Raw genomic sequence first — 23,097 nt, 5'->3', positions numbered from 1 at the left:
CTCTTCTTTTTTTTCCAAAATCCTTTCATATGTGTCATTTTTAGAGATTTTTTTGGAATAGTTGTTTTTCTGTTATTTAGTTTTTCTTCTCTTCATTTGATTTAAAACAATGCGTCTCCCACCCACTCCAAACATATCCAAGCCCGAACGTGGCTGCAGGGCTGCGGTTTCCCGCCACATCGTAAGGAATTAGCGTGATTACACTGAACCGAGTGTGTACTGCTCTCAGGTGGGTCCTATTCATCATTAGTGCAGCTTCCCGTGTCTTCTCTCGTCTCCTACTCCTGGTGCCTGTGGCAGAGCAGCAGAGTCCTCTGATCGGATAATGAAGTGTGCAGTAGAAGCGTGCCGGTGCTGAGAGAGTCCAGGAGGCTACTGCCCTCTAGTGGCTCTCTGTGTAATAGTCACACTCAGGGACTGCCACAGTGTAACTGTAATGTGTTTTAAACTGTTTTGTTATGTCAGTGCCTCTCTTGGCAGTTTTTCTTCATAGACATGTGCTACACATTGTAAAAAGGTGTGTTTTTAATACGGTTTTTGATGAGTTTCTTTTTTTTATATAGTCCTTTCTCATGTGAAAAAACCCTTTTATAGCTGATTTTTATATGAAGAACCACTTGATAACCACTTAATCAGTCGACTATCTCACAGAATGTTTCTTTTAATTTTTAAATAAATACAACCTTATTTTATTGTAGATTTGTACACTTTCTTTGTCTAATTACATGTAAACAAGCTGATTTGGGAATGAATCACACTTTAAGTGCAGAGTGAACAGAAAGGTGCTTGCTAGTTGGAGTTGGAAAAACACACAACACACATACTTACACACACACACGCGTACAAAGATATACACTCAACATAGAAAGCCCTCTAGACAAAGCAAAGCCAACAGTACTCTTGTAGAGTGTCCTTGGGTTGAAGGTTAGATCCTGGATTCCATCCTTGATATACAAACACAATAGGATGCAGGCTATTGGTGTTGCAGAGGCTTAAGAATGTGGCTGCGTACCAGAAGTTTCACGTAAGGACTTTCACACCGACCTGTGAAGTGCCTTATGCTAATGTGAATTGTAATGTAGCTTCAAGACAAATGACGGCACCACAGACCATGGTGCTGCTACTAGGCATGGGCTAAAACAGCCTAACTTTGTATTAATACAGTGCTAACGTTTGAGATTCTGCTGATGCGTTTTCTGACAGATGCTAAGCAGCAGGATTAGTGCCAGTCTTTGCCTCACATGATGTTCTAAACAAGTGACTCTTCACATTCACCTCATGTGACCTTGTCTGACCTTCTTGTCTCGTTTCACATGTAACTTCCACCCTAAATGGCAATTGTTTCACCAAAGGCATCACACAGCATCCACACTATGGCCGAGCAGACTTGCAAATAGCCATACAATCATCAGTAAACCAATACCCTGTAGGTTCTGCCGTACCATCCATCGGTGGGTAGCCTTGTAACACATTCCACAAAGTTTGAATGAGTGCTAATCTATCTCAGTCAGTTGTCTTTTTGTGCATTCCAGTGCAATACAGGCGCATACTAAGTTCTCAGAGGCCCTTAAGTGAAGATAGCAACAGGGGTAAGGCAAAAGGTCTAGTGGCAGTACGAGGCCAAACACGACAAAACAAGAAGACTGCTACAGTGTAAGACTAAATGTAAACAAGTAAACGAGAATATACAAATCTTTTTTTACAGTTATTATTCCCTTTAGGTCCCAAAAAGTATAGCAATCCTCTGGAGATACTCGTTCCATTCTCCCGAGATGGAGAAATTTTAGATGCTTCGGAATTTAGTGAGTCCACACGCTACTGATTGGCGGGATGACTTTGAGGTGCTCTGTGAGGTTCATCAGAAGCGGTAGGTGAGGTTTCGGGGTGCCTTGCTGGCAGATGGTCTTCTGTAGTGAGGTCTGGAGGCTTGCCAGGGGCCTCTGAAGGGCCTTTGGGTGCCCTACTGACATTGGTGGGTGCCTCCGCTATGTGCTCAAATGTGGACGATCCTTCTGAGCTGGACTCTCGTTCCATGATGGGTGGGGATATGGTGTCTTCATTCGAACTGTCCGGTAACATAAATTCATTTGTCTCCTGTGAATGCAGAGGAACAGAGCACCATGTTAGGCCATATAGATGAGGAGTATGCAAAACACTCCTTCATGAGACCAGTGTTATGTTGCCGGCCTTCCTGTCTGGTGGTGTATGTATTACAAGATTCTTGTGTGTGGTGCTATTTAAAAATAGATACATAATAGGCTGGACATTGTACCATAAACAATTTACATGTAAGTACACGACTCCATTTGATATTTACTGTTTTGTAAACAGGTAGAAATGTGTTTGTGTGTGTGTTTGCCTCAAAACATAAATGTTTGCAGTTTTCTTGGGTTCACACAGGCTAGACTGAGCAGCCCAAATAGGAACCCAAGTAAGATAAAGTCGGGGGAATGGAAAGTACCACAGGTGGATACTACTGCTCAGTCTTTTTGCATATATTCTGCTTCACTGCACATGTACAAATGTAAAAGTAGCAGTTGCATTATCCATGCTGTCAAACTGTTTTATACATTCTAAGTGTTATACATTCTAAGCAAGTAAGTATTGGTGATTCTATTTTTTTTTTTTTATTAATCTGTTCACTTTACTCAAGTGAACAGATTAGCTGATGATGCTTCACGAGCAGACAAAAGCATTAAGTCTCCTTTCTTTGCGAGACATTTTTAGTACAATGGGAAAAAAAGAATGAAACAGTAAAACATAATCTGTCTAAAAAAATAACACAAGATAGCACATCACATATAATCACAATACATTGTTTAATAATGCCATAAATATGTTCAAATATGCCATAAATATGATCAAATCTTCAGGGCAGTCCCTGTATATTTATTCAGTCCTGAATGGCAAGTCATTGGCCATAAATGTCGTGAGACATTTATGTACAGATTCACATGGACATGTGTATGTATGTGTATGTACTGTGTATATATATTTTATATACACACACACACACACTGTACATTCACAGATTCACTCTCACCTTTATCCTGAGGTCATTGAAAGCATGAAATAAACAGACATTTTTTTTTATTTTCATAGTTTCATTCAAGCGTGTCAGGCATGCACATTGTATTCAGATGCACTGCAGCAAGAGTAATTTGAGAGCAAAAAATTATCAAAAAGAAACTTAAGTCATTATTCACATATGAACTGTTCAACAAAGATATGTTAACAAAATAATAGTCTTAATGATTTATAAAGGCAAGAATTTAGAAAGCACAAGAAAAAATATAAATAAAAATAAATGAAAAAGCAAATGTTCAACAAAAGCAGCCCTTCGGAACTCCAACTGGCACAATGTGAGTGTGGGCACGGCATGGGCACGGCATGGGCGGCATGGGCATAGACTGACTGGGCTGAATCAAATGCAGATCAGCACTTCCAACCTCACCACAGCCACATCAGGCATCATCACATGGGGTACCAGCGTACCTGCTGCTGGGGTTGAGTCTGCTCTGCCAGCGCCGGGTCGCTCTTCTCCAGGGCCGCCATCTCCTTCAGCTGGTAGAGGGCGAAGGCCAGACTGACCCAGGGCGAGGTGGACACCACCCAGGCGGGCTTGGACACATCCTCCTGCTCCTCTTGGTGCTTGGTCTTCTTGGCCGGGGCCTTGGGTTCGGCCACTGCAGTGGTGGGGTGGCGGGACTCGGAGCTGCTCTGGTTTGGGATCAGGTCTATGGTGGCGATCGGGACTGGACTGGAGGGGACCGGAATGTTCTCAGCCAAAATGTGGTCTTTTGCTGGGAATGGAGAGAGACAGGGAGAGAGAGAGAGAGAGAGAGAGAGAGAGAGAGAGAGAGAGAAGAGGGAGAAGAGGGAGGGAGAGAGAGAGAGAGAGAAGAGAGAGGAGAGAGAGAGAGAGAGAGAGAGAGGGAGAAGAGGGAGGGAGAGAGAGAGAGAAGAGAGAGAGAGAAGAGAGAGAGAGAAGAGGGAGGGAGAGAGAGAGAGAGAGAGAGAGAGAAGAGAGAGAGAGAAGAGGGAGGAGAGAGAGAGAGAGAGAGAGAGAGAGAGAGAGAGAGAGAGAGAGAGAGAGAGAGAGAGAGAAGAGAGAGAGAGAGAGAAGAGGGAGGGAGAGAGAAGAGGGAGGAGAGAGAGAGAGAGAGAGAAGAGGAGGGAGAGAGAGAGAGAGAGAGAGAGAGAGAGAGAGAGAGAGAGAGAGAGAGAGAGAGAGAGAGAGAGAGAGAAGAGGGAGGAGGAGAGAGAGAGAAGAGGGAGAAGAGGGAGGGAGAGAGAGAGAGAGAGAGAGAGAGAAGAGGGAGGGAGAGAGAAGAGGGAGGGAGAGAGAGAAAGAGGGAGGAGAGAGAGAAGAGGGAGAAGAGGGAGAAGAGGGAGGGAGGGAGAGAGAGAGAGAGAGAGAGAGAGAGAGAGAGAGAGAAGAGAGAGAGAGAAGAGGGAGGGAGAGAGAGAGAGAGAGAGAGAGAGCACAGATATAATAATTCTCCAAGAAACATGGCGCAAAACTGATGAAGTGACTCTCTGTCCCACAGGATATTGTGAAATAGCCATTTCCTCCAGAAAACATGTAAAAGTCACACGTGGAAGAGATTCGGGAGGCATAATTATTTGGCTGAAATTAGAAATAGCCTAACATATTACTACAATCAAAAAAAAGAATCACATATCTGGCTTAGAATTGACAAAAAACTAACACAGACAACAAATGATATATTCCTCTGTGCTCTGTACATTCCCCTCTGAATCTCCCTACTATAATGAAGAGATTTTTGATACTTTTGACAGTCAGATCAACTACTTTCAGGCCCAGGGTAAAGTGTTGATCTGCGGAGACCTAAATGCCAGGACAGGATCTTTAGCCGACTACAACTCAGATGAAGGTAATAACCATATATTCGGCAGCGATTATCCATCAAACATGGTAAACTTTGCCCGTAATACTTTTGACAAATCAGTCAATAAAATGGTAAATTGCTCATCGAAAGCTCTGTAAAAGCCTTGGTCTGTACCTGCTCAATGGTAGGGTGCGAGGGGACTCATTAGGGAGATATACCTACAGCTCACCACTTGGCTGCTCAACAGTTGATTATATGATTACAGATTTGGACCTATTCACTTTCAAAGCATTCACGGTCAAACCACTAACATCTCTGTCAGACCACAGTCAAATTACTATGTATCTTAAAATTAGCGAAAAATACCAACACACACAAAAGGTCCATACCTGTAATGCTGTACAGCACTAGAGAAACCTACAGGTGGGCCCATAACAGCAAAGAGGAGTACCTGAAAGCTTTTTGTCAACCTAAAGTGGGTTCTCAAATAGAAACATTTTTAGCACATACTTACCTGCATAATAAAGAGGGCGTAAACCATGCAGCCAAGAACTAAACAACATTTTCCATTACCTGGCAAACCATTTCTAATCTTAAAACTACCAAAAATCTCATAGGGATAAACAAGAAAAGGAAAATGGTTTGATCAAGATTGCAAATTAATGAGGAAAAACTTAGGCTCCTGTCAAATAAAAACATAGACAACCCGACAATCCTGGTTTACGCCTTAGCTATTATGAAGAGCTTAAACAATACAAAAAACACCTCAGAAAGAAGAGGGAACAGTTCACAAAAAATCAATTAGAGACAATTGAAGAATCTTTAAATTCAAATAATTTCTGGAATAACTGGAATAAACTTAACAAAAGCAACATGAGGAACTTGCCATCCAAAATGGAGGAGTATGGAAAAGTCACTTTGAAAACCTCTATGGAAAACACAGTATGAACCCAGAACAAACCCAAATTTACCAAAAAAATGATTGACATGGAAAACACAATAAATAAATATCAAAACCCACTAGACTACCCAGTTACAGAAAATGAACTAACAGAAAAAACTCAAAGGCTTGCAGCCAAGAAAGGCAAAAGTGGCCCTGATGGCATCCTCAATGAAATGATTAAAAATGCAAGCCACAATTTTCATCTGGCTATTCTAAAACTGTTCAACTTGGTTCTGAGTGTCGGATACTTCCCTGATGTCTGGAATGAAGGACTCATTACACCCCTTTTCAAAAGTGGAGACAAATTAGACCCTAATAACTACCGGGGCATTTGTGTAAACAGTAATCTGGGGAAGTTATTTTGTAGCATTTTAAACAATAGAATAATAAACTTCCTTATCGAAAGCATGATGCCCTGAGTAGAAGTCAAATTGGTTTTTACCAAAATGTAGAACATCAGATCATATTTTCACCCTACACACCTTAATAAATAAATATGTAAACCAAAATAAAACAAAAATATTTGCTTGCTTTGTAGATTTCCAGAAGGCCTTTGATTCTATTTGGCATGATGGCCTATTTTGTAAACTTATTGAATCTGGTGTAGGGGGAAAAGCATACAACATAATAAAAACAATGTATTTAAACAACAAATGTGCAATTAAAATTGGAAACAAACAAACAGAATTCTTCACTCAAGAACGGGGTGTGAGACAGGGCTGTCCTCTATCACCGACCCTCTTCAATATATATATTAATGAATTGGCAAAAGACTTCGAGCAGTCAACAGCTCCTGGCCTCCTATTAAATGACTCCGAAATCAAATTTCTTCTTTTTGCGGACGACTTGGTTCTGCTGTCGCCAACAGAAGAGGGTCTACAGCAGAACCTAAATGTCCTGCACAAGTTCTGTCAGACCTGGGCCCTGACTATTAACCCACAAAAAAAAAAAAATACTAACCTTCCAGAAAAATCCAGACATCAGAGAAAGAAATTAACCCTTGGTACATATGCAATCGAACAAGTAAAAAGTTACACCTACCTTGGGCTAAAAAATCAGTTCAACTGGTAATTTCAACTTGGCCGTGAATGATTTGAAAGAGAAAGCAAGAAGGGCTTTCTATGCCATCAAAAAACTATTCAATTTGACATACCCATTCGGATCTGGCTCAAAATATTTTCAAACAGTTATCGAACCAATTTCATTATACGGCAGTGAAGTGTGGGGTCCTCTTATGTACAACGGATTTGAAAATGGGACAAACACCTAATCGAAACCCTGCATACAGAGTTCTGTAAAAGCATCCTCAAGGTACAGAGGAACACACCTAACAATGCATGCAGGGCTGAATTAGGCCAATACCCTTTACTAATTAAAATTGAAAAAGAGCTATCAAATTCTTGAACATCTCAAAACAAGCGACCCCAACTCCTATTGTTATAAAGCCCTAAAAAGCCAAGAGATGAGTGTAAAACAAGTCCCTCATCCAGCTAGTCCTGAGACTCACACATACTAATAGTACAACTAACACAACTAATAGTCAGCCTCAGGACCTTGCCACCTTTCTCAAACAATTAAGCCCCTAACCAAATTATAAATGCAGAAAAACAAAATTACTTATCATATTGGACTGAAACAACAAAAGACAAAATAAACTTCAATGTTATTTGGCCCCCAAACAGAGAGTACACTGTGGCAGACTACCTATCCACAGTCACTGATACCAGACAGAGAAAACCTTGACCAGGTACAGGCTAAGCAATCACAGTCTGGCTATTGAGAAGGGCAGACACAGGCAAACCTGGCTGCCCAGAGAAGACAGGCTGTGCACCAATTGCAACCAAGGTGCCATAGAAACAGAGCTTCACTTCTTGGCTGAATGCTGCCAATGGAAAGACATACGAGATCAATTCTTTCCTAAATGCAGAGAAATGCATCCAGACCTTCACAACTTTAAGGATCCAAGTCTAAGAATACTATTAGGCGAGGAACAAAAAAGTGCAAGAGTCGCAGCAAGATATATAGATGCTTGCCATAAACAAAGGGAGTCACTTCATCAGTGAAGCACACAGAAACTCAAATACACACACACACTGCCGTTGCAGTAATGTATGAGGCATGATGTTTTGTTTTATGTCTTTACACACTACTACGTACATGTATGCTTTGGCAATACAAATTGTATTTTTTGTCATGCCAATAAAGCTCAATTGAATTGAATTGAATTGAGAGAAGAGAGAGAGAGAGAAGAGGGAGGGAGAGAGAGAGAGAGAGAGAGAGAGAGAGAGAGAGAGAGAGAAGAGAGAGAGAAGAGGGAGGGAGAGAAGAGGGAGGGAGAGAGAGAGAGAGAGAGAGAGAGAGAGAGAGAGAGAGAAGAGAGAGAGAGAGAGAGAGAAGAGGGAGGGAGAGAGAGAGAGAGAGAGAGAGAGAGAGAGAGAGAAGAGAGAGAGAGAGAAGAGAGAGAGAGAGAGAAGAGGGAGAAGAGGGAGGAGAGAGAGAGAGAGAGAGAGAGAGAGAGAGAGAGAAACAGAAATAGAGTAGGGATGGAGAGACAGATAGAAAAAGATGGTGGAGAGAGGGAGACAGGAGGAGTGAAGGAACGAGTGGGTGGGTGGTTGAGGACAGAGGAGTAAAATAAACAAACAGAGCCTCATTTATCATCCCTGCCATCTCCACCTCAGGTGTTTTTAGAAACTCGGCTGTCTCAGAGAACGCTTACATAATATGAAACATGACATGGAGGGGGAGACTTTTTCCACTAATGACCTACAGTGGGAGAGATGGAGGGGGGAGAGAGGGAGAGAGACGGATGAGATAAGGAGAGATAGATGAGAGAAAGGAGAGAGAGAGAGAGGGAGAAAGCGAGCGAGATGAACAAGCGAGATGAAGAGAGGGAGAGACAGGGAACGATGGCAGAAAAGAGAAAGAGACAGGAAGAGAAATTGGGAGACTGATGGAATGAAAGAGAGAGAGAGAGAGAGAGAGAGAGATAGAGAGAGATGGAGGGAAGTAGGGACAGAGAGAGAGAGAGAGAGAGATGGAGGGAAGTAGGGACAGAGAGAGAGAGAGAGAGAGAGAGAGAGAGAGAGAGAGAGAGAGATGGAGGGAAGAGGGACAGAGAGAGAGAGAGAGAGAGAGAGAGAGAGAGAGAGAGAGAGAACAGTGAAGGGAGTCAGGTACTTACTCTTGTCCTCATTCTGTCCAACGAGGCACTGAATTAGAGAGAAGATGAGGAGGATGACGAGGGAGGCCATTCCAATCCCTCGGAATGTCTGGGCAGCTCCTACGCACAGAGAAGCAAAACAAGCAAAACAAGAACCTTAGCTTGAAAGTTTACCTTAGCTAAACCTAAGATAAAACTCTTCAAAGTTAAAATTGAGCGTCCAGCGTCAGTTCTGGCAGGCCAAGTAGTCAAGACGCCGCTAACCGCTATTGATCAACAAGGTCGTATCAGCTGATCTGCGTCAGCGCATCAGCTGGTCAAATCTCCTCGCTTCTAAATGGCCACACGCAAACAGAGCGCCTTATTTAAAGCTGCTTTAGTCATTCCTAACTGCTTGCTGCTCGCATTTATGCAACCCACCTCCTCCCCTGCTCCACCCTGTTGTGTATAACATGGCAAAGGCATTTTATGTCATAGTTGCCGCTCTGTTCATATGGGGGAATAGTTAGCTCTCCCAGTGTTAAACTGTGTGGGCGTCCCCTAATGCTGCTGCTGTCCCCTGACTCTCTGCTTTTTCATGGTGCTCATGAAAGGTCTGGGGACTCCTCTGAACAGAGCCATACCGCCAAATTTAATTCATAATATATTCAATAAAATGTCCTAAAGAATTTTCATTGTCTGTGTTGTTCTTGACTTTAATGGACCTGACAGAACTGTAATCATCCCGGCACAAAAAGAAACAGGAAGCACTAATGCAGGTTATTAGCGCAGATAACAAAAATGGGTACAATAAATGCATTCTTGTGTCATTTTGGGGTGCAATGTTTTTCTACGGTTTATCTGGTTATGTTGCTAATCAGACCACAGCAACGAAGAGGAATAACCAAAGAATTTGCTGGTACTTGCTGGTTGGTAGAGAACCCATCATGAGCATGGAGGGGGTGGGTGGAGGTGTCATGGGACAAAAATCACAGTTTCTAATTCAACTCTATGGAGCTTCAGAGTATAGCTGGTGCTGATTTGCTGATGGCTTATGTGCATTTGACGGTCGGGGTTTACCAATAGGTCAATTCAATGAAACACTGATGAAAGAAGGTGCCTGCTTGATAACACCAGTGAAATACTGTCGAGGGCTGTTCTTTTGTTGATGTTTTTCGCCCACATAGGTTGTTTTTAATGATTTTGTTTTTTATGGTAAATAATAGGCCTGGTTGTTGATTGGCTGCTGTGTGATATCCCCTAGCTATAGCACGAGGAATTTAACACCTCTCCTGTGTACATATGAAATGACTAGTTTCCATTAACAGACGTGGAAATTAACTACGGTATACTTTAAGTAGTGAATTGAAATTCAATTCCTCGATTGAATCAATCAATGCCAAATACAGTGCATTGCATGCCATTGACTTCACTAATAAGACCTATATCCCTCTGTGGTCATGTGCCTTTTCAAGCAAAGGCCTTTGTCTGCATTTTCCAAACAAAAAAGCCATTAGGGAAATGGCTAGCAGATCCCACAGGATTCATACAGGAGAAAAGATCCTTTTATAGTTTACCCATCATGGATGGCCCTGTGTGTGTGTACTGTAGGTTGACACCAACAGTACCTGTGACCAAGACAAATATTTGCCATTGTTTTCAACATAATGACCCAGCCCTCAGAGATGACTTTTTATTTGTTTTGCATAGGTGACGATGAAAACTCAAGGCTAGTCAAAGTTGGGCATGTCTTTCATAGGGTATTGTACCTGTAAAAAGGAAGAGGTGCAATGATGCCGATTGCTATGGTCTGTTCACTGGCCATTTTTTAAAACACATAGTAGTGTTTTCTAGAACTGGTACATACAGTAACTGCCACCTCAACAGTAATTCTATTTCATGAGTAAGCACTCATGGGGAGGCATAGACGTTAACTCACATTGATGTGAATGAAATATTACTTTAAACAATACGAGTATGATCCTATCAGTTACTGTCTTCATACAACAAAGTAATATCAAGGCCATGGTCTCAGAATAAAACCTATGCATCCAGCATTCTGTAAATAATTTTAGACTAAACTTTCTGCTATATGGCTCATTATCAACAGATCATGATTTTTGTAGTCCAAAAAAAAGAAAACTGTGTGAGACACTTTCAAGGGGAGATATATTCTGTAGTTAAATATTCAAACAGAATCATTTGGATAAATGTTTTGATTTGAAAAATTACAGTAGAAAGGGACATACTGATGTAATTTCAATTACTCCAAAATGTACCAAGTTTGGGGGCAGGGACAATTTTTTTGATACAAAAGGCTGGTGGAATAAACTTTGGAAGTATTGTACATTCTGTAGTGGAATTTTCAAGCAGAATTGGGTATTTATTGATTAAAAAATTATTGATTGAAAAGGAGACAATCAATTTTTAGCATCGTCACGGTTAGCACTGCCATCATGGCTCATAGCTGTTGGGTCAGAGAACTTACCAAAGTAGTTGACAAACACTCCTCCGATCATGGCCCCACAGCCGCGGCCGAGGCCCAGGTGCAGCCCCTGCAGGATGCCTTGGGCGGAGGTGCGCAGGGCGGGCGGCACCGCGGCACTCAGGTAGGAAATAGAGGCCGCCCACACAGAGGCATGCGTCATACCTGTGGGACAAACAACAAATAAAATAAACACACACACACAAACGCACACACATGCATGCGCGCGCGCACACACACACACACACACGCATGCATGCACGCGTGCACACACACACACATACAGAATATAGTGAGAATAACTTGCACAATGCTAATATGAATCCTGTGGCAGAAAACAGAAACTACAGTAGTTTGACCATTGATTTCAATGGGACTGAAAATGACACGGTCAGTTCTTGTGTTATTAGTTCAAGTGCTTGTGAGAAATCTAGTAAAAGGGTAATAACTGCAAGGTGGGATGACAAAGAACTGGCCTTCCTGTGGTCACAGGTCTGTAACGGGAAATGACTGAACACTATCCAACAAATCCACCACCCTGCAGTGTATGACGCAAAGGCTAGTAGATTAGGCATGTTTACAGTAAATATACTTAAACTAACAACAAGCAAGCTGTCCCTTAGTACACTGTAAGTTCCTTATCAAAAGTGCAATTTCAAATGCAAATGTCTTGCACTTACTATAATCTGCTAGTGAGATAATGGTCGTACAAATTGCAGACTTGAAATGTAACATTGTGCAATACAAAAACTGGGTCTTCTTCCTCAAACTTCCTCAAATGTTGTCGCCGGCACATTTACCTCTTTCAGATATTAACAGCTGCCTGTTAATAAATGAACTTGAAACTCGTGTCCTTGCATGAACCTGTGGCAAGCAAGAAGCTGTATGTGTGTGTGTGTGTGTGTGTGTGTGTGTGTGTGTGTGTGTGTGTGTGTATATATATATATATATATATATATATATATATATATATATATATGTGTTGTGTGTGTGTGTGTGTGTGAGTTTTTTTCAAGGCAATACAAACACTTCCTCCTTCAAAAGTCAACAGAAGGCCATCTTGTTGACTCGCTGCCCTGCTCACCTTGAAGGACCTCCATGGGCAGAACGATCCAGGCGTTCTCCAGGTAGGAGATGTACAGGTAGCGAGCGGTGTTACAGGCCAGTCCAATGTACAGTACCCTGAGGAGTCAGGAGAAAGTCAGGAAAAAAACATTTTAAAAAGGTTTGGAAAAGAGTTTACCATATGACCCCATGTTATGATTTTACATTTTAATGAGGAAGGGAACCACTTTTGATACTAGTTTCAAATCTATCATGCTGGTTTGATCCTCAATAGCCCAGAGGTCAGATGTCCATATGAGTCATGTGGATTTGTTATTTTATCATTCTGTGTATGTTGTAGTGCAGGGGTTTTTAACTGATTGTGAACCAGGGACCACCATTCTGACTAATTACGCAACCCCAGGACCACCACTGAATAAAAATATGGATTCACACATTGAAACTACATTACTGAATCCATGGTCAGGGACCACCAGCAATGTCCTCACGGACCACAAGTGGGCCGTGGACCTCTGGTTGAAAACCCCTGTTGTAGTGTATTTTGTGTGTGATGTCTTAAGCATAAGCAATAAAGTATCTATCTATCTAGCTAGTCTGTGGTAAACCACAGTGAGATGCTTTGTTTGGTATGTATATTGGAGAGTGTGTCTCCTTAAGACTTGCTGGACTCTTGCAGTGATGTCAGCCGCCTGCTCTCTCCTCTATTCTGGCTCACAGTGTGACTCATTCTCTCCCTTTGGGAGTGTCTGTTAGAAACAAGGACATTTATGAGGCCTGAGGGGTGTGTATGGGTGTGTGTGTGTGTGTGTGTGTGTGTCTCACAACAGGACACAGACAGCTGTCCCTCACTCTACACAAAAACATACTTAGATCATTTCACAAGGCCTTCCAACCACAGTGAAGAAAGTACATTGATGGGCATTTCTAAATGGAGGAACTCCCTAGAGACTGAAACAGGACCTTTACATCATTAGCGCAATGCTCAAATGAGCCACAGTAGTTAAACTCAATCACTGATAACGATAATACAACAACATAAAATGAAATGCTATAAAATAAATGCTAGTCTCCATTCAATCCTTATCATCCTACTATTTTTACACCCACACTATACTACAAAAATAAACTGTAGAAAGGTGTGTAGTTTAAAAGCAGGAGGCTATGGAGCAGTAGCCTTGACCTACAGAGATAAGTCTTAACACTTGCGCAGACGTATGAGATACGCATGCAAATTCTCCAACTCCTCTGACTGTTCGCTTCCCCAGTTGCCTGGGCTGTGTGTGTTCTCCCGCTGAAGCCTGACTATTGTCCATCTCAGCTAGCCGGCCTGCTCTCTTGCCCTGTCCTTTCTGATTGATCCGCAGAGGGCTGGGAGGGCGTGGGATCGATGTCGGAAAGCCTAGACAAAAGCATCTGGCCCAGCTAATGGCACAGGGGATTGAGTTACAGGGTCACTGGTCCAACTCTCCACACACATAACTGAAAACAGGCCACCAAAGTAGACATTCGAGAGAGAGAGGAAAGAAGAGAGTGTGAGAGGAGAGAGAGAGAGAGAGGAAAGAAGGAGAGAGTGTGAGAGAAGGAGAAAGAGAAGACTGTAGCTCGTATTCTCCCTTTCCCTATCTGTGTCTCTCTGTCCCACTCTCTTTCTTGCAGAGGCGACATTCACACAATTAAGGCTTTGTTTAAGCTGAATAAAAAAACAAAACTAAAAAAACTCAATGCCAGAGAGCACTCTTTTCTTTCTTTCCAGTGGTCAAACTAACGCTATGAAACGGCCTCTTCTCAGTTTAACATGAACCCATTTGCTTTTGTACACTCTGTGTGTGTGCATATAGACCTTCAGATCAACTCATTATAAAAGCAAACGGTAGCAGAAATGAGGATGTTTGTACATTCATCACAATGAACACATGTCCACTGGGGGATGGGATGACTGTTGAACAAAGCCCACAGTTTTACCATCACGTCTGGTGCCACAACATCCTCGATGTCTCTGTGCCTTTTGTCTAGTTACGACTGGAAATAATCTCGGTTAAAACAACAAACCCACTCATGCATTATGGAGTAGAAGGGGGTAGGGAGGTAAGCCAGTGTGACCTTGTACAATATTATTTATCTGTAATATTACACAGACGTTCTCTTTTGACAGTGTTAAACCAAACATCTGAAACATTTAAGATGATGTGGACATTGGGTGGACTGTCCATAAATTCACTCCAAGCGGTCGGCTGATGGTGCCCACCCATGTTTGGCACGGCTCACACTTAAACCGGGCTGAACCTCTGCCAAGGGAGACAGCAGAGAGCCCTGACCCATTTCAGGAGCCATGCAGGCTGCTGCAAGTCAACAGGCTTTGGCTCAACCCTCCATTTCCATCAGTCAGCCATTTATCTCAGCTAGTCATGGAGGCCAAATTTAACAGATACTTGAGAAATACCATCTGAGAGGATGTCGATTTTTCCTCTCCCACTCTTCCTTTTTGTAAAGACGAATCTTGTCCTCTCTTCTCTCGGCTTGCCATTTCTCTAATGCCTACTAACGTGTGTTTTTCCAAAATGTGGCATGATACCTGCTGGTGTGTAGATACATTACCACACAGTTTGCTCACTGTGTGGCCAAGCGTTGCCCACTTAGCAATGTGAGTCAAACAACCAGTTGGCACCCTCTCTCTCTCTCTCTGTCTGTGTGTGTGCCAGGTCTGTGCCACAAAAACATGTTGACCTTTGGACGCACTCCTCGTCCCCATGCTTAGCGGTAATGCAGCCATCATGGATTGCAAAATGTCCAATCAAAAGCCGTTTGTTTATCTTAGTAATGGCCCATTTTTTTTAATATGGCCTTTGCATCCGCCCAGAGACGGATGCAGTACCATTGTTCATCAAGACTGCTGAGGACCAAATGTTATTTCAGAAAGGGTTTAAAAAATATGGTGCCACATCTCTTAACGAAACAGTGCCATGGCACAGCCATATGGAGAGGACCTTCCTTAAGGGACCCCATGTCCTTAATCTCTCTAATAATAACTACACAGTGTGGGCAGTGCACACAAATCATCTTAAACCAGAACCCAGGGAGCTCAGTTGGCTCTCTGTTTAGTGTCAGGCTGAGAGCCGAATAAACCAGGCCCAGTGGTAAGTAAATATGCCAGAAGCTCAGCTGGGCATTCCGTTCCACTTAGTCAAGTTCAAGATGGTAGATCATCTGTACAAACTTTTGCATGATAAACCAGGATAAGGTGTATACAAGGAACAGCATCCCAGACTCTTTTGGAGTATTCCAGCTAGCATAACAGGATTTCTCAAAACCGGGATAAGGGATTGTCCTGGGCTCTGAAATTGGGATATGATATTTACATGCCCAAACAAAACCAGGATACTTCAAAATCCCGACCATAACCAGGGTACTGATGTGCATGCAAACGTAGTCAGTGAAATGATGCACTTCAAGTACACCTTTCTCACATTGTCTTTGTAGAACCACAAAGGCATACCATAATTTCCCAACTATTAGCCGAGGTTTATACATCAATTTTGCAAAATATCTTCAGCCATCAAGTTAATACACAGGGGCAGTTAATATGGTATTAATATGGTTTTGTTTTTGTTTTTTAAAAACACGGTCCTGCGGTTTATACACACTGCAGCTAATACACAGGAAATTACTGTAAAGAAATTCATCAAATGTTAAACAATAATAACAGACATTGTAAGGGGCAATCTTCAAGGAGGTTTTCTTGTCCAAAGCATCAATTTTACTCAGATGTTTTGCTTTGCTTCCTTTTAATATAATTTATCAAAACATCAGCACCAATTCATCCCATTCACTTTGGTGTCGATGGCACTTTAAATCGTCCGACGACCTTCTTAAATCTAAGTCGCCGTAAGAAGGTTGTTGTCAGGACAACAAAACTTGAAGATGTGATCTTTGATGTCACTGGTGCACTGACGCAACCAGCTTCCTGTCATCATCAAATAATATGAGAAGCAGCTACACGACAGACAAAGATAAGGTCAAGTAAGTCTCTACGGAGACACGGACACGCTTTCCCCAGTGTCCCAAATGTAATAGAGAACCAAAACGCATAAGAATAGAATATAACTAGGAAAATCTGAATCAAATGGAGCAGAAATCGTGTATTTGTCACATTTCTCTTCAACCACTGGAGCTGCACTACAGTATATAATGCCCTGTGCCCTGCAGTTGAGCACCCCTGAGAGAGGGGGAGAGGGGGGTTTGTTTACCATACCCACTCACCTGATGTGGCCCACCAGCTCAATCAGCTTGTGACTGGTGAAGTACGCGGCCAGCTCCGACACGTGGCTGAGCACGGAACAGATGCCGAAAAGCGTGGTGGTGCCCTTCAGGTCCTGCAGGTGCCAATAGAGGAAGGTGAACACGAAGCCGTAGCCGAAGCCCATGAACCAGGCCACGAACAGCACCGAGCCGTACTGGACGCCGCAGAATAGCCGGAAGAGCTCCTTGATGGGGAGGGGCCGGTGCGCCGACTCCGGGCACACGGGGGCTTCCTCGGAGCTGGCCTCGGGGCTTGGAATGTTCTGGACGACGTGTGGAATCTCGACCTCGTTCTCTTGCTCCCCCTCCTTCCCAGGCTGGTAGTCCCTGGGATCGAAGTAGAACTGCGTGGCCACCGCCAGGGCCAGGGTCATGAGCACGCCGAAAACGATGAAGGCAATCTGGTAGTTCTTGTAATGGGGCAGCACGCAACCCAAGCCCTGGACGACCAGCGTGATGGGCGTGTGGTCGATCCAGATGCCCACCGAGAGCATGGCCAGGCCCCAGCCGAGGGAGCCCCACATCCGTTGGAGCCCGTAGCGGTCTCGATGCTTGCCCAGGTACTGCAACGTGACCGTGTCCACGAGGGTCACCGCGGGGGCACTGAAGAACTCCCCGATGATGATGACCAACAGGATCAGGAGGAAGATGGTTTCCACTTGGTCATGGTTGAAAATTATTTTATGCTCCTTTGGCTTTGCTGTGGTGGTGGCGGTTGTTGTCGCAGCTTTGGAGGTAGTGATTGGTGTTGTTATGGTGGTCATGGTAGCAGCAGGACTGGTTTTGTTGGATATAACTGCTTCATTAATAGGTCTGGGGGTTGGCAGGTGAGCTGTTAAACCAGGAGACCCAACTGGATGGTCTGATATATTGACATCCACACTCCTAATGTATCTATGCTGAGTACTATAAGCAGGCTCCATGTTCCGCATTAGTGAGAGACTGGGAAGAGGGCTTTCAAATATGTATCTGCGATTCCTGGTATGATTTCCTGCAGGGAGGGGGTGACTACTGTTAACAATGGAGTCTTTCTCCACACAGATCATGGCGGCTGGCTTGATAAAGCCAATGCCAAGGTTGAACACTATCCAGCAGAAGACAGAGAAGAGCAACACGGCCTTGCCTTTCTTAAAGCGGTCAGCCATGAGACCCCAGAACGGGGCGCTGCAGAACTCGATGAAGTAGCGGATCCCAACCAGCAGGCCACTCTGACTGGGGCTCATGCCCAGCTGTTTGTAGTACACGGCGAGGAGCGGGTGGAGTGAGCCGTATGCCGCGTAGAAGAAGAAATAGAACACCTTGGACACCAGGAGGTGGTTGTTTACGTGCAAGCAGCCACGGTCCAAGCAGTCCATGCTCTGGGCCGACTGAGAGGCCGAGATGCTGGAGGGGGTCTCGGAGGGGGTCGGCCCGGAGAGGGATGTGTCGGACGCCTGGTCCATGGATAAGGTGTTGAAAGGCTCTGAGAGCACATACTTCCTCTTCTGGTCCTCCTCATCGTCATTCAAGATGGCTACACGGTCACTCTCCATCTCTACAATAGAAAATGCAGCTGTTTGTAAACCGCTGTAGGGACTCATAATTATGACATGGCAAATGGTTATAGCAACTTCAGAAAAAAACAGGTTCATTTTGGTAAGTGTACATAAATATTGTAATTATTTTTTTTATTTTAGGCAAAGAGAACAGGCACATGTGGCAAGTCAGCACCATCAGAAATGGCACCAGTCCTGTACCAGTCCTCATAAACGAACGTCACATATATTAGGCTACAAGAATCAATATGACAGGCCATATTCTAAATATCTAATCAGACGATTCAGAGTTTTACGCTCAAGGCAACTCAAAAACAAATGTTGGCCAGGCGTACTTGGTGTAGTAAGCAAACAGCGCTCTTACACCTGCCTGAACTCATCTCGTCTTCGTAAGCTTTCTGCATAGCCTCGAGCTAATGTCTGCGAGCTAGGCAATTCTAATATCTACAACAACATTGGGCGAATTGAAATATGAAATAAATAACTGTTTTGGCACCATCTTGCACTTTAAAATGACGACATTTTTGTCAACCCTTCACGCATGCACCAGGGTAAATATAGGAAAGAATGGCTCCAGTTTCTATCATAATGCACAAGATTAAAGGCGAAAAACGAGTAAATACTTACCCAGATATTTGAATGAAAGTTTAAGTCTTCACCGCCTCGTTTCGGCGGATAATAGGCTACCCTGTTCTATCCAAACATGTCCTAAAAGCATCGTTTGGAGAAGCACTCTCCCCCGGCGCTTATCCGATTAATTTGAAATCAATGAGGACAAAAATTGGAGGAGTCTAAAGGACCTTGTCACATCGGGCGTATAGTCGATTCCACTTCACATACTTCAAGGCATGCAATATAGTCTGGGCTAACCGCTTGCTGTTGACGTCAATTCTCACCTGCCTACCATTTGCAGTTTGCGGGGATGGGATGGGCTTGGGATGCGTCTGTCTCGTTCACCAACGGCGACTGCTGCGATTTTGACCTGTGGGTGACTCTTCGTAACATTAGCTACGAAAACCATCAAACGTAGGCCTAGGCAAACTCAACGATACATTTTATTTCAAATTTTCCTTTATCTGCCACCACATATTAAATGCATTGTGTCATAAAAACGTAGAAATATGTAATTTTGAATAAATCAATTTGAAATTGTCATATGACAAGCTGCCCATTTCAAAGCCATAAAGGGTAACCAAATTTGGTAACGCTTAGTCTCCAATAGGCCTACTTAGGCTATTCAAATACAAATATTGATTCTAATATGTCTCAAATGAATGGAAAAGCGTTTATTTATACATCAGCCCATAACAGTCTTTATGCTTTGATTAGTTCTACATCAAATTACAATGTAGCCAGCTAGTCAAGCGACGCCACCACCACCCCCTAAATCAGTTAGTCCCCCCCCAATAAATGCACAAATAGGCTGACACCACATACTTTCACTGCATTTCTTACATCCAGTAATGCATGTGACAATAAACTTCCTTGTATTCTTGTATCCTTGTACAGTTATGATGTCTCTCTCTCGACACAGTCTTCTCCCTCCATTATGTCTCAAGAATCGACAAATAGGGAGTTTTAGAATGGTATGCTTCAGGATGTGTTAAGACAGGATGTGTCTCTCTTCTCACAAGACAACTATAGCTTTGAATTGAATTTCCCCTTGGGGATCAATAAAGTATCTATCTATCTATCTATCTAGCTACAGGCTACAAGGACGTTTTACATTGCCAAGGAGTGAAGCGTTCCTCAGCCCTGAGACATGCTGCCATCTCGTGGTTAAAATAGGAAAAGGCTATATTCAACCTCAAGCACGGAATGAGCTGCCGTCCAATAAAGTTCAAGTGCTGCTTAGCATGGACTGATGCAACAAGTAGAGGTGCATTCAAGGGCGTAGGTTTGGTCTTAGCTTTGGTGGGGACACATCCCCAACTCCTGTTGTCACAATACCAACATTAGTGTTTCAATACCAATACTAAGTGAAGAATCTCAATTTCGATACTTTTGCGATTTTTTTAAAACTTGATTTGGTTTGTGTGATTTGTGAGATCATTCACATCAGTGGCAATCATAGAATTTGATTGACCCTCCACACACACACACACACACACACAAACACAGACATACATAGAAAGTGATGGTTGTCATCAGTGTTGGGCAAGTTACTTCAAAATCGTATTATGTATTACTCATTACTGTCATTTCAAAATAATTTGTTACATTATAATATGTATCTGAATGGTAAGGCATTACACTACTATTGTATTACTTTTGAGTTACTTTCACCAAAATATCTAGAAATATGAATTTGGAATTATAAACGCAGTTTATTATGCTCAATGCAGCTCATTGCACTTCTAATGGAGGGTGATGTGGTATAACATGATGACTGAGCTAGGCTTAAGGCTAACAACAGTAGAATGCAATAGGCACAGTGATGGCTCATGATGCAATACAAGGAACAATCATAGCCAGAATTTTGTTAAAAGCAGACCAAAGGTCAAAGTCTGGTCAACTGTGATAGAAATGCTGTAACTTTAGGCTTAGGCCTACTCATTAAAATTAACAGAGAGCCCACTACCTGTATATTGCAACCCAAAACTTAGACATGTCAAGATTTCTGAAACATGTTATATGTATTTCAAATACAAAATAGTATTTTGTAATTTTTATTTTATTGGGTTGAAGGAAATGGCTCTGTATTTTGTATCAAAATACTTTATTGGTGTGTATTTTTGTATTTTAAAAATACTGCAAAATACTATGTGAAAAACACTAAAAAAAGTTACTACTTGATGAATAATTGGTAATTAGGCAACAATGGTTAATGTTTATCGCAATCAGCTAATGTGAGAACAGCTGTGTTCAATGACATTCACAGCTTTTCAGTGACGGCCTTTGCTCAAGCATCAGCTCTGGTCTGAAGTATAAGTATAAATACTCTTTTGATCCCGTGAGGGAAATTTGGTCTCTGCATTTATCCCAATCTGTGAATTAGTGAAACACACTCAGCACACAGTGAACACGCAGTGACGTACCCACTAATCACGGCGCAGTGAGTAGTCTGCAACAACAGCGGCGCGCAGGGAGCAGGGAGCGGTTAGGTGCCTTGCTCAAGGGCACTTCAGCCGTGCCTACTGATCGGGTTTGAACCGCAACCCTCCGTCACAAGTCCAAGCGCTTAACCAGTAGGCCACGGCTGCCCTGAAGCACTGGTGTGAAGTCGTACGCAAGTAAAGATGAGCAAGGTTACCTGTGCAAGTTCACATAAGGACACCGACAAAGGCAACAATGTCATTTTGTATCCAAGCCAATTAACAGAAAAAATGTCAGATATCTCAATGAACCACAATGACATCAATAGATGGTAAGGTGTTGAGTGTGTTTGAATTCCCTTCCTTGTAGCATCCTTTTCTGCATTGCACAGTGGGGAGAAGTTCACCTTTAATTAAATAACAATTATATTTCCTTATTAGCTGCATACTTAAGGTTGGAGATATTAAGGGCAAGTCAAGTTTCTCACATAGCCTACTGGAAGTTCAAGATATACAGACTTATGATTTTCTTATTCAGTTCTACACTGGACTTGAATTACGAAATTCGGCACAGATACACAATTATGATTTTGGCCTATTGATTATAATGTGGTTAATTGTAAGTATAAATATATTTTAATCTCTGCATTTATCCCAATCCGTGAATTAGTGAAACACTCAGCACACAGTGAGGTGAAGCACACACTAATCCCGATGACGTTTCTTGTATTGTCGTGCTGGCTGTCGGAATGATCAGCAGTAGGCTACAAATAAGTTCGCTAAAATATTATGGGGACAATTTTGTCATCTTAAAAGTTTGATTAGGACTAGTCCTTAAGCGTCCCACCCTAAATCTACGCCCATGGGTGCATTACCTGTCATCAACCATCCCAGATAGACTTCTACTAGAAAATAATAATATCACAACAAAATGTGTCTTTTGGGGGCCTTTATCTATAGGTCCATACAACTGTCTTCCTGTAGTTCTAGTTTGGCGTGTCCTAATCAAGTTAAATCAATATCGGAACTCCCCCCGTCGGTCCCGTACTGTATATCCGCAGTCTTGCGTGTATGTGTCACTTAATATCCATTTCTATACAAACCAAGACGGCGGACTCCTAAAGAAACGCAACCACCCACACCATAGGTGTATCTAAATTAGCTATACAACAAATGACATTTTACCGTGACTCGAAGAGCTGGAAACAGTGTTGTAAGGCTGCGTGTACACAACCGCTTGGAGCTCCAGTGGAATTTTAATTTCATGACGAGAATTCTTGGTCTAACCGTTCATGTGCCGTTGAAACGGCGTAAATAGGCGACCCATCTGGCCAGCACTATAACTCCGAGCGTGGTACACAAAATCGAATATTTCAGGCAGTAAATGCTCCCGTTAAGAACCAAACCAGATTTTGTTCAAATCTACACACCTATGGCTACTGAAAAATGTAAGGTTAATTTAGCAAATGTTATTTTGAAGTGTTAAAAACATCGTTGTTTTAGAATTTCTGAACAAAAGTGGTGATAATTGGGGTTGTTACGAATACATTTTTAACAAATTGCATGAGTCTATGTGTCAACCTCAGCTCATTTAGCAAATGCTTTTGTCAAGAGCAACTTGGGTAGTAGGCCTATGCCTAAACTAGAACAATGAATTAGGGAGGAGTTGTCCAGTTCGAAACTGTAATCCATTACAGATTTTACAAAGCGTTGAGCGCAAACGACCTCGGATCGGGGGTACTC

General features: G+C 42.7%; 1 protein-coding gene across 2 annotated transcripts; it reads right to left on the bottom strand.

Annotated features, from left to right (window-relative positions):
- Nucleotides 1-591: 591 nt before the first annotated feature.
- mfsd6b (major facilitator superfamily domain containing 6b) lies at nucleotides 592-19,275 on the bottom strand. 2 transcript variants are annotated; one of them, XM_048238606.1, is made up of 8 exons: nucleotides 18,947-19,275; nucleotides 16,746-18,318; nucleotides 12,508-12,605; nucleotides 11,427-11,588; nucleotides 8,981-9,079; nucleotides 3,496-3,803; nucleotides 3,044-3,050; nucleotides 1,962-2,094 (listed from the first exon to the last, which is right to left on the bottom strand). In XM_048238606.1, the coding sequence occupies exons 2-8, from the start codon at nucleotides 18,314-18,316 to the stop codon at nucleotides 2,084-2,086; spliced, it is 2,256 nt and encodes a 751-aa protein (XP_048094563.1). In that variant the 5' UTR covers nucleotides 18,317-18,318; nucleotides 18,947-19,275; the 3' UTR covers nucleotides 1,962-2,083. The 2 variants fall into 2 exon arrangements, with proteins under 2 accessions (XP_048094562.1, XP_048094563.1); XM_048238605.1 differs by lacking the exon at nucleotides 3,044-3,050 and having other exon boundaries at nucleotides 592-2,094.
- Between the last annotated feature and the right edge of the window lie 3,822 nt (nucleotides 19,276-23,097).

This window comes from Alosa alosa, chromosome 3 (genome assembly GCF_017589495.1).
Source record: "Alosa alosa isolate M-15738 ecotype Scorff River chromosome 3, AALO_Geno_1.1, whole genome shotgun sequence".
Lineage (NCBI taxonomy): Eukaryota > Metazoa > Chordata > Actinopteri > Clupeiformes > Clupeidae > Alosa > Alosa alosa.
This window is presented reverse-complemented; position numbering and strand designations above follow the sequence as displayed.

Coding starts and splice junctions, on each gene's coding strand:
- mfsd6b (XM_048238605.1), bottom strand. CDS start 18,316: ATGGAGAGTGACCGTGTAGCCATCTTGAATGACGATGAGGAGGACCAG. Junction 3,804..8,980: donor TGGACAGAATGAGGACAAGA/GTAAGTACCTGA, acceptor CTCCATTCCCAG/CAAAAGACCACATTTTGGCT. Junction 2,095..3,495: donor AGACTCAACCCCAGCAGCAG/GTACGCTGGTAC, acceptor CTGCATTCACAG/GAGACAAATGAATTTATGTT.